General features: G+C 49.3%; 1 protein-coding gene across 1 annotated transcript; it reads right to left on the bottom strand.

Annotated features, from left to right (window-relative positions):
• Positions 1–2076: 2076 nt before the first annotated feature.
• LOC122119795 (CD209 antigen-like protein E) lies at positions 2077–7478 on the bottom strand. The gene is made up of 6 exons (XM_042693848.1): positions 7374–7478; positions 6272–6361; positions 5700–5780; positions 5171–5322; positions 4119–4228; positions 2077–3487 (listed from the first exon to the last, which is right to left on the bottom strand). The coding sequence occupies exons 1-6, from the start codon at positions 7411–7413 to the stop codon at positions 3337–3339; spliced, it is 624 nt and encodes a 207-aa protein (XP_042549782.1). The 5' UTR covers positions 7414–7478; the 3' UTR covers positions 2077–3336.
• Between the last annotated feature and the right edge of the window lie 2905 nt (positions 7479–10383).

Raw genomic sequence — 10383 nt, 5'->3', positions numbered from 1 at the left:
GAGACAGTGCCCAGGCCCCAAGTTCAAGCCCTAGGGACCACCACCACCACCGACAACAAAAACGAATCAGAGGCTCAGGAGGACCAAAAAACCCAGTTCAATGCATAGAGCAAACTACTTTTTTGTTTTTTTAATTAACTTTGATTGTGCGCGCGCGTGTGTGTGTGTGTGTGTGTGTGTGTGTGTGTGTGTGTGTCCGCATGTGCGTGCTTACACCAATCCTGGAACTCAGGGCCTGGACATTGTCCCTAAGTTTTTGTACTCAAGGCTAGCACTCTATCACTTGAGACAGAGCTCCATTCCTGGCTTTTGGTGGTTAACTGGAGATGAGTCTCTGGAACTTTCCTGCCTGGTTTGGCTTCGAACCATAATCCTCAGCGTTCACCCTCCTGAGTAGCTGGGCTTAGAGGCGTGAGCCACCAGTGTACAGCTCAGCATTGACTTTTCTTATTAAAGAAAAAAAAAAAGAAAGAAAGAAAAGAAAAACAACCAAGCATGCAAAAGATAAGACTGAAAGGGAGGAAAAGGAAATCTCTCTGTCTTCTCATCTGCTTTATGGTGTTTTGACATCGTAACATATTTCAGATCCTCTTTGAAAAATATATATCCTAACAAGTGGTAGCATCCCCACCCTCCTATCTGTGATTTGATTTTTCTATTTCCTTCTCTGCCCCTCTGGCCCAACTTCCCTTCCAAAGATGGTGTTTACGATACAAAAGTAATATACGTGTGTATGTGTGTGTGTGTGTGTGTGTGTGTGTGTGTGTGTGTGTGTGTGTACTCACAGACAATGCATTAGCTTGCTTTGCACATTTGGAAGTTTTCTAATCATATCCCATGGGCCGATATCCTTCCTGGCCTTATTTTGGTTTCCTTCACATGACAGCGAAGAGACCTATCTAGCCAGCACTCATTTCTCACTGAAAAAAAAACAAAAAAACAAAAACAACAAGAAAGCCAAAAAGATATCCAGGAGAAAATACATGCTTAGACACAAAGAAGGCAGGAAAGCTTTGTTAGTTTGATAAGCAATCACTTCCAGGAACCTACAGGGATGTTTTATTTAGAAATGAAATAGGAAAGGTCTTTCTTTTGTAAAATGAAGAGCCAGGTATTGGTGCCTTGCACCTGCAGGTCCTAGCTACTCAGGAGGCTGAGATCTGAGGATCACGGTTCAAAGTCAGCTGCGGCAGAAAAGTCCGTGAGACTCTTATCTCCAATTAACCACCAGAAAACCAGAAGTGGAGATGTGGCTCAAAGTGGGAGAACACTAGCGTTGAGCAAAAAACGTAGAGCCCAGGTCCTGAGTTTAAGCCCCAGTTCCAGCGTGCACGCGCTCTTTTAGGAGTTGTCCTTGGCAGAACACTTTAAAAAATATGTTATTATTATTAAGGAGTTGTACAGAGGGGTTATAATTCCTCAAATCCAGGTAATGCGTACAATTCTTCTTGGACAATGCCACCCCTTCCTTCGCTCCCCCGCTGCCATTTGCCCTTCCATCCCTGCCTGCAAGCTTCATAGTTCATTTTCCACATAGTGTCTGAATACCATGACTGCATTTGTTCAACTTTCCCCCTTCCACTTCTGCCCCTGCTCCCAAGACAGAATATTTTTTACTCTTTCTCTCTGTCTCTTTGTCTTTTGTCTCTGTCTCTGTCTTTCTCATCTCTCTGTCTCTGTCTCTCTCTGTAATGGGGCTTGAACTCAGGACCTGGGCACTGTCCCTGAGCTGTTCTGCTTAAGGCTAGTGCTCTACCACTTTGAGCCACAGTGCCACTTCCAGTTTTCTGGTAGCTAATTGGAGATAAATCTTATGGACTTTCCTGCCCAGGCTGGCTTTGAACTAGGATCCTCAGATCTCAGCCTCCTGGGTTGCTAGGATTGCAGGCGTGAGCCACCGGTGCCGCCTTCAATAGTTATTGACTGAAGGATCTGTTACTTGGTACTTGCAGCTTTGGGGATGCACTGGGGGCAATCCAAAAAGCTCCTGTGCACAGGTACACAGGGAAGTGGGTGGAAGTCGATAGGGTGGAAGGTGTTAGGTTTTAATTAGATCTAGGAAACTACCATGCGGTCTTCAGGCAGAAAAAATAAAAGTTTATTCGGAACTGCCAGCCCTGCATGAGGTGGAGGTGCGCACAGAAGGGGGCTAACACCTAGCCAGATTGGGGTTAAGTGGAAGGGGGCGGGGAGGATGACGCTGATGTGATCTCAGAGTCTGGGACCCTCCTAAGGTCTGAAGGAGGGGTGACCAGGGAGGTCCAGGATGTGACCTCAGAGAAAGGAGAGGTGACTGCCCCCAGGTGTGCTGGTCACCTAGGTAACACAGGTGTTGGGCGGAGACTTCTAGAGTAAGGTACATGGAGGGGGGGTGGGGAAGGACTGTATTTAGTTGGATACCACTTGGGCTGGATGGTGATGGTACTTTAACATGAAAGCAAACCCTTTGGACCCAGCAAAGCTGGTTTCATGGAACATACCCAGAGCACGTGTGAAGCCTACCCCTGCCTCTTCCACTGACCTGCAAAGATGTCCTACTACAACCAGTAGGACAAAAGGAACCTGGAAAGCAGAGGAGGAAAAGATCTCAGTGGTCCATCCCTTTGGGGGAGTCTCGCAGGGAAGAGTCCAGAACTGTGAGTTCAGGGTCCAGATCTCCACACAAATGGCGAGGGATTAAAGAATGGGTGGAAATGACAGATGTTTCTGCCACCACCCCGCAGGGAGGTTGGAAGGACCAAGCTGTAAGGGATTGTGGGAGAGGAATGGGCTGATCATAATCAAGGCAGTGCAATGGGATACTGGGAGGAAGAAAATTAGAAAAGACAGGGAGAGAGGGAGAGAGGGAGGGAGAGGGAGGGAAGAAGGGGGAGGAGGAGGAGGAGGAGGGGGGGGGGAGATGAGAATCAGCGGGGACCAGGGACCCCGAATCCCCAATCCCCACAAGCAAGCATATTTAGTTGAGCTGACACAGGGAAGGTTACCATGGATACATGCAACCCATAAAGCATCTAGATTAATATGACAACCAGAGCTAAAACAGAGTTTGTGGGACACTGATGTCCTTATTCTTGTGAGACAGGAGACTGCAGCCCAGGGGAAGTCCAGACACTGTGTCCATATATTTAGCCCAAACTTCAGTTGTCAAAGTCCCTGGCATAGCTGCCAGCCCAAGGAAAGGGGTGGGGTGGGGTGGCACCCCGGTCTCTTCACCCTCTCCAGAGCTGTCTGTTTTAAACCCTAGCACGGCAGCTCTCCGCATTCTGGGTGCTGTCTTAAACTGTTTGCGGGTTGCACAGCTCAGGGTCAGAGTTCCCTGCAAGGGGCCGGCCGCCATCATTGGTTGGGGCAGGACGCTGCTGGTTTTTTACAGATCCAGAAGTTGTTGACGTCACAGTTGTCATCATTCCACCCGTTGCCGTCAAACTCCGCACAGTCTTCCTCCCCCAGGTTGTTGGGCTCCTGCGGGTTCCAGTACTTCATGAAGCTGCAGAGAGCAAGACCCTTAGATGGACTGTGCCCGCGCACGCGCGCATGGAGCTTAACTCAGGGCCTGAGCGCTGTCCCTGAGCTTTTGTGCTCAAAGATGGCGCTCTACTCCTTGGAGGTACAGCTCCACTTCCAACTTTTCTGCTGGCTAACTGCAGATAAAGTCTCATGGATTTTTCTGTCCAGGCTGGCTTCGAGTCAGGATCCTTAGATCTCAACCTCTTGAGCAGCTAGGATGATAGGTGTGAGTCATTGATATCCAGCCAACATGCCATCTTGGGGAAGATTACCTATTAATGTGCTCTATTTCAGATCCTTTCACCCCAGGTACTCCTGCAGCTTTGACCATGGCAGTCTAGGCCTCTGCCACCCTATCTTCACCTGAACATAGAGACCTTGCTTGAACTCGGGGCCTGGGCGCTGTCCCTGAGCTCTTTTTGCTCAAGACTAGCACTCTACCACTTTGAGCCACAGCACCATTGGGGGAATAGACTTTATCACAAGGTCATGACTTTGTCAGAGGTGCCTGGGGGTTGGAATGGGGGACCCCCCCCTCCAAACATAGCTCAAAATCCCACCGGAGTATCAAAATCCCACCGGACTCTGTCAGACATTCGCACGAGACTTACGCAGGCAACAGGGGTGAACCATCCACCCAGTGCCATGTGGCTTCTGTGTTCAGGTCTGACATCCCCATCCACGTGTGGCCTTTATTCTTGGAGATCAGTTGCAAGAAGTTCTGGAAAGGGAGAGAGAGCACTACCATTCTAGTTTACCAGCTGGGCCTCCCTCTGCCCCCCCCCCCTTCCCTCTTCCTCCCGCAGTCTCTTCGCAGGAAGTTCTGCTTATAGTCTGACTTAAAGCCTTCACAGTGTTGGAAAACATAAATCTTCATGAGTTTTTTGGGAGGTCTGGGTCCCTCTCTCCCATGTGTACAGGTGTCCTGACTTGTACCTGGAACACGTGTGGCTTTTCACCTTACACACAGCCACATCAACAAATTGGTATGTTTAATCTGCCCATGCACACTCAGATTTACTCATCCTTGGCTTTAGTGGGGATTAACCATGGCCTCAACTGTCACTGATCTCCAGCTGTATATTGAATGACAATTCCCTTGGAGGCTTGGCCAGGCTGGCCATATCAATATTTATACCAGGGTAACTGGCAAAAGGTTTACTTTACTTTTTGTTACTTTTTTTTTTCTTTTGTACTGGTCCTGGGGCTTGAACTCAGGGCCTGAGAGGGGCTGTCCTTGAGCTTTTTCACTCAAGGCTAGCACTCTACCACTTGAGTCATAACACCACTTCTGACTTTCTGTTGGTTCACTGGAGATAAGAGTCTCATGGATTTTCCCACCTGGGGCTGGCTTTGAGCCACAATCCTCAGATCTCAGTCTCTTGAGCAGGTAAGATGTAAGGCATGAGCCCCCGATGCTCAGCTGGCAATCCCCCCATTTAAAAAAATTCCCCCAGGGCATTCATTCAGATTAAAACAGGAATGGTCCCCCTGAAACAGAATTGAGACTTTTCCCCCATTCATTTTGTCTTCTCTTTCTAGTTGCAGTAGGCTGCAGCCTTTCATCCAGAACGCCATGCCTGAACAGCCACCCAGTGTGACCCGATAAAGGGCCCCACAGGAAGATGGGGGTCCCCCACCCTCCCCACGAGCCCTGGTTTACCTGCTCCTCATGACTTTTGATGACAACCAGCTGGGCCCCCGTTTCTTTGCAAGCGATGACAGAATCCGTCCAGTTCCGGGTGGACTTGGAGAAGAAGTAACAGTTTCCTAGGAAGGACGTCCAGTCCCAGGGGCAGGGCCGGCACAAGCGGTCTGGGGGAGGAAGTGGAGGGTCGGGCTGGACTCCTACATGGACAGCTTTGTTCTGTGTCTGTCCAGCTTTCTAGGGCCTTCCCTTGCCGCCATTCCCCACTCCATGTCCTGACTCCCTTTTTAGCCTGGAAAAACCTCAGAACCCTGGCTGCAGATAGGGACCAGTAAGGCTTTGCAAATCCAGAGCTGAAGGAGAAGATTAGTTGTGCACCTACTAGATGCACGAGGCCTGGGCACACTCCACCTGTTACGTTGAGTTCCGACTTCCCAGATGAGGGAAACTGAGGTTCCACAAGGAGGGGTGGTTATATAAAGGAAGAGAGACCCTCTCAAACTTCGAGACTCTCCCTCTGCTCCACAAGTGTCTGGCTACTCACCCACTCCAGCCTTCAGTTGAATCATCTCCTGGTAGATCTCCTCTTGCTTGGACTGTCCTTGATCGCTGGGGACTTTGAAGACTTGTGTCCCATCACCATCAAAAAAAAAAAAGGAAGTGGTGCGGCGGCTCACGTGGTAGAGCGCTAGCCTCAAGCTGAAGAGCTCGGGGACCGCGCCCAGGCCCAGAGTTCAAACCCCGTGACCGACCAATAAATACATAAACAAACACCCACAAAATCAAACCGCACTGTGATCATAAAGCACCTACTGTTTGTCAGCCTCCAGCTCCACCTCCTCCCCTCGTCTGCCTTCAGATCATCATTTCTGAGATCCAAGGTTTTGTGTGATTGCATTTGAGGATGAAGAAATCTGGACTCCAAACTAGGCTGAAACCTTGCTCCTCAGCTCTTCCCTCCCTCCCCCTCCTTTCCTCCCCCACTCTCTTCCCAATCCCCCCTCCCTTCCCGCAGAAGCCCCCAGAAGCCTCTGATAGATTTGATCCCAGCTCCTGATTCACCTCCCTCTTGGCCCCACCAGGCCATACATCCCCAGCCCTCTGTCCTCTCCTCACCTTGGATGAGAATGGCCAGCAGGAGCCCGGAGAAGAAGATGAAGAAGAGTAGCTTCAGCACAAGAGGGGTGTGGCCGCGGCCTAGACACCCTGCGGGACACATAGAGGCCAGGGTCCAGTGACAGCGTGGCCACCACTGCATTCTCCTCCCAAGCCAGGAGCCCATGGCTCTTGCCTGTTACCCTAGCTACTCGAGAGGTTGAGCTCTGAGGATCATGGTTCAAAGCCAGCCCAGGCAGGAAAAACTGTGAGACTTTTTTTTTTTGGTTGATCATGGGGCTTGAACTCTGGGCCTGGGCGCTGTCCCTCAGCTCTTCAGCTCAAGGCCAGCACTCTACCACTTGAGCTACAGCGCCACTTCTGTTTTTCTGGTAGTTTATTGGAGATAGGAGTCTCATGGTCATTCCTGCCCGGGCTGGCTTTGAACGCGATCTTCAGATCTCAGCCTCCTGAGTAGCTAGGATTACAGGCATGAGCCACCAGCGCTCGGCCTGTGAGACTTTTTATCTTCAATTAACCACCCAAAAGCTGGAAGTGGAGCTGTGGCTCAAGTGATAGAGCACCAGCCTTGAGCACAAAAAGCTCAAGGATAGCACTCAGGCCCTGAGTTCAAGTCCCAGGACTGGCATGTGTGTGTGCACACACATGCGCGCGTGCACACACACACACACAGACACACACACAGACACACACACACACACACACACACACACACACACACAAAACCTCAGGAGTCCAGATCTTCAGCTTTCACTCTTCTACTACCCAAAGGTCCAGCATTTGAGCACTCAGTTCCAAGCACCCAGATATCCAGAGATCAGATTGTCACCCTCCCCCAAGAGCTAAGTAGCTGCCAAAGAGCTGTCCTCCTGCTCGGGCAGAGCTGCTCAAGGAATATTGGCTGCCATTGGTGATCAGCTTCTCCTCATCTAAATGTGGAAAGCATCCATCAAACCCAGGTCCTCATGCATGCAAGGCAAGCACTCTACCACTGAGCCACCTTCCCAGCCCCTAGCATCCATCAAAGACCTGAGCTTTCCCCCCCCACTCCTGGCTCCAGAGTCCAGAGTGCGCCCTCCCCCAAGTCCCAGGCTAGCCTCACCCAGGGGGCCTAGCTGTGGCTCCTTCATTTCCTCAGTCATGCAAGGTCACTGCTGTCCCTTGGTGTCACCGGCTGCTGAAGATCACAGCTTTTATTCCCAACTCCCTGAATCTCTTCTTCTCACGGAGGAAGAGAAAAAAAGGAACTGGGTACCAGCACCGGAAGAGGCTGGGGGGGCGGGCGGGGCAGGCAAAGCTGACCCACTTCCGAAGGGGTCTCATGGTCCAGGAATTCCTGAGAGGGGTTGGCAGGTGCTGGCTCTTTAGCACAGAGCAGCGATGAGAGTTGGGTAGCTATGCCCACTCCTCCCGCATCCCAACATCTCCCAGTGTCTCCAGAAATATCTATGCTGAACCCAGGCTTCTGCCTTGATTTGCCATTTTCTTTTTTCTTTTGGTGGTTGTGGGTCTTGAACTCTGGGTCTGGGCACTATCCCTCAGCTCTTCAGCTCAAGGTGGGCACTCTATCACTTGAGCCACTGCTCCACTTCTGGTTTTCTGAATGGTTTGTTGGAGATAAGAGTCTCACAGACTTTCCTGCCCAGGCTGAATCTGAACCTCGATCCTCAGGTCTCAGCCTCCTGAGTAGCTAGGATGACAGGCATGAGCCACCGATGCCCAGCTTGCCATTTTCTGACTTAAGGGAATTTCTGCCGACTTGAGAGTGGAGATCCAATTCAGAACCATTCATATTTATTTAATGCTTACGATGATCAGAAACCTTCTATCTGCATTTTTAAATAAAAAAAAAGTGTGTGTGTGTGTGTATGTGTGCGTGTGCGCACGCCAGTACCTGGGCTTGAACACAGAGCCTGGCGTTCTCCTTGAGCTTTTGTGTTCAAGGCTGGTGCTCTACCATTTAGTTGTAGCTCCATTTCTCACTTTTTAGTGATTATTGGAGATAAGAGTCTCATAGACTTTCCTGCCCAGGCTGGCCTTGAACAGTGATGCTCAGATCTCTGCTAGGATTACAGGTGTGAGCCACCAGCACCTGGCTTACTGGTGTTTTGATTTTCATTTCCCTGATGACTAAAGCTGTTGTTCCTTCCCTTCCTTCTTTCCTTCCTCTTCCCTCCTCCCTCCCTCCCTCCCTCCCTCCCTCCCTCCCTCCCTCCCTCCCTCCCTCCCTCCCTCTCTTCCTTCCTTCCTTCCTTCCTTCCTTCCTTCCTTCCTTCCTTCCTTCCTTCCTTCCTTCCTTCCTTCCTTCCTTCCCTCTTTCCTTCCTTTCTCTCTCTTTTTCTTTCTCTCATGAAAAGCTGCTTGTCATGGTGAATCATTAGAAAATATGAATGGAACATTAGGTAGGTGGCTTGAGCAAAAAAGCTCAGAGACAGCTCCCAGGCTCTGAGTCCAAGCTTCACTGCTGACAAAAACAAAAACATTAGATGGATGGCTCACACCTGTAATCCAAACTACTCTGGAAGCTGAGATCTGAGGATCACGAATCAAAGGCAGTCTGCGTAAGAAAGTCTGTGACACTCTTACCTGCAATGAACCACCAAAATGCCAGAAAGGGAGCTGTGGCTTAAGTAATGGAGCACTAGCCTTGAACATAAAAGCTCAGAGACAGTGCCCAGGCCCTGAGTTCAAGCCCCAAGAGTGATACAAAAAACAAAATAAGAACAAAAACAACCACCAAACCCACAACGCAAAACAAAAAACTCCACTAGCTACCACCTCTCCCCCGGCCTCCACAGGGACCATTCATATAAAAGCCAGCAAATTTAAAAAAAAAAAAAAACGTGTCCCAAGGATGTGGAAAAATTGGAACCCTTGCACAATGTTGCTGGGAACACACCGAATACTGTAGCTTCTGCAGAAAAACACATTTAGTTCCTCAAAATAATGCCAATGGAAATATCATCTGACCCTACGGTTCCAATTCTGGGTAGCTCTACTCCCAAAGAACTGAAAGCAGGGGTTCTCGGAAATATTGTGCCTCTGTGTTCCCAGCTGCATTATGCACCAATAGCCAGTAAGTAGAAGGAACAGGAGTCTTCACTGGATAGAGGAACAGATTAAGAGAATGGTATTTATCCACACAAGGGAATATTATACAGCCTTTGAAAAGGAAAGGCATTCTCATACATGCTACAGCATAAGACGAACATGGAGGGCAGTCATCAGTGAAAATCAGCCAGCTTGCATAGGACAAATACTGCGCTTGCATAGGACAATACTGCATGATTCATTTCACAGGAAGCCCCTGAAGTCATCACATTTACAGCACAGGATATAGAATTGTGGGGTGGGGTGGGGGGGAGGAAGACCAGGGATCTCTTTTATTTATTGTTTTCAGTTTGCATTTTTCTTATCTGTAAGTAGTGATCCAAAGGAGTTACCATTCAGTGAGCCCTGTTTATGAATGCAATGAATCTTAACCAGTGTCCCCCTTCTATCCCTCCCAACCCCTCCCCTCAATTTCCCTAATTTTGTAGAATATGAATCGGATAGTGTGAGCGCATTCTCCCTCTCCTTCCTCCCCCCACACCCTGCTGCCCGAGGGATCTCTTGTTTAATTAATCGGCTCTATGAAATGAAGAACTCGGTAAGCAGATGCTGGTGGTGGTAATGTTTATTTAATAATACCACGGATCTACACACTCTTAGTGGAATAGAGCGTATATTAAACTTTTTTGAAGCTCACAATTAAGACACTATTTTTTATGGAATAAAAGATCTACACAGCTGGGCATAGCATCTTCAAACCTGTAATCTAAGCTTCTTCAGAGGTAGAGGGAAGAGGTGTGTTTGGAGGCCAGCTAGGTCATAAAAATTCATGAGACTCCATCTCAACTAATGTTCGAGTGTGGTGATGCCTGTCTGTTGGCCCCGCTATGGAGAAAGCACATTGTCTAGGTGCATCTTTTATTCCCAGCAATGCTGACAAGCACAAGGAGATTCACAAGGCAAGACCAGCCTGGGCATGAAGTAAGACCCTTCCTTTATGCAGGAGACATGGCTCAAATGTTAGAGAGCTTGCCTAGCAACCAAGAGGCCTTGAGTTCAAT

This window comes from Dipodomys spectabilis, unplaced genomic scaffold, assembly GCF_019054845.1.
Source record: "Dipodomys spectabilis isolate Male_0828 unplaced genomic scaffold, ASM1905484v1 ptg000173l, whole genome shotgun sequence".
Lineage (NCBI taxonomy): Eukaryota > Metazoa > Chordata > Mammalia > Rodentia > Heteromyidae > Dipodomys > Dipodomys spectabilis.
Note: the sequence above shows the minus strand (reverse complement) of the source record. Positions and strands in the feature narration are given on the sequence as shown.

Coding starts and splice junctions, on each gene's coding strand:
- LOC122119795 (XM_042693848.1), bottom strand. CDS start 7,413: ATGACTGAGGAAATGAAGGAGCCACAGCTAGGCCCCCTGG. Junction 6,362..7,373: donor GCCACAGCTAGGCCCCCTGG/GTGAGGCTAGCC, acceptor TGTGTCCCGCAG/GGTGTCTAGGCCGCGGCCAC. Junction 5,781..6,271: donor GCTGGCCATTCTCATCCAAG/GTGAGGAGAGGA, acceptor ATGGGACACAAG/TCTTCAAAGTCCCCAGCGAT.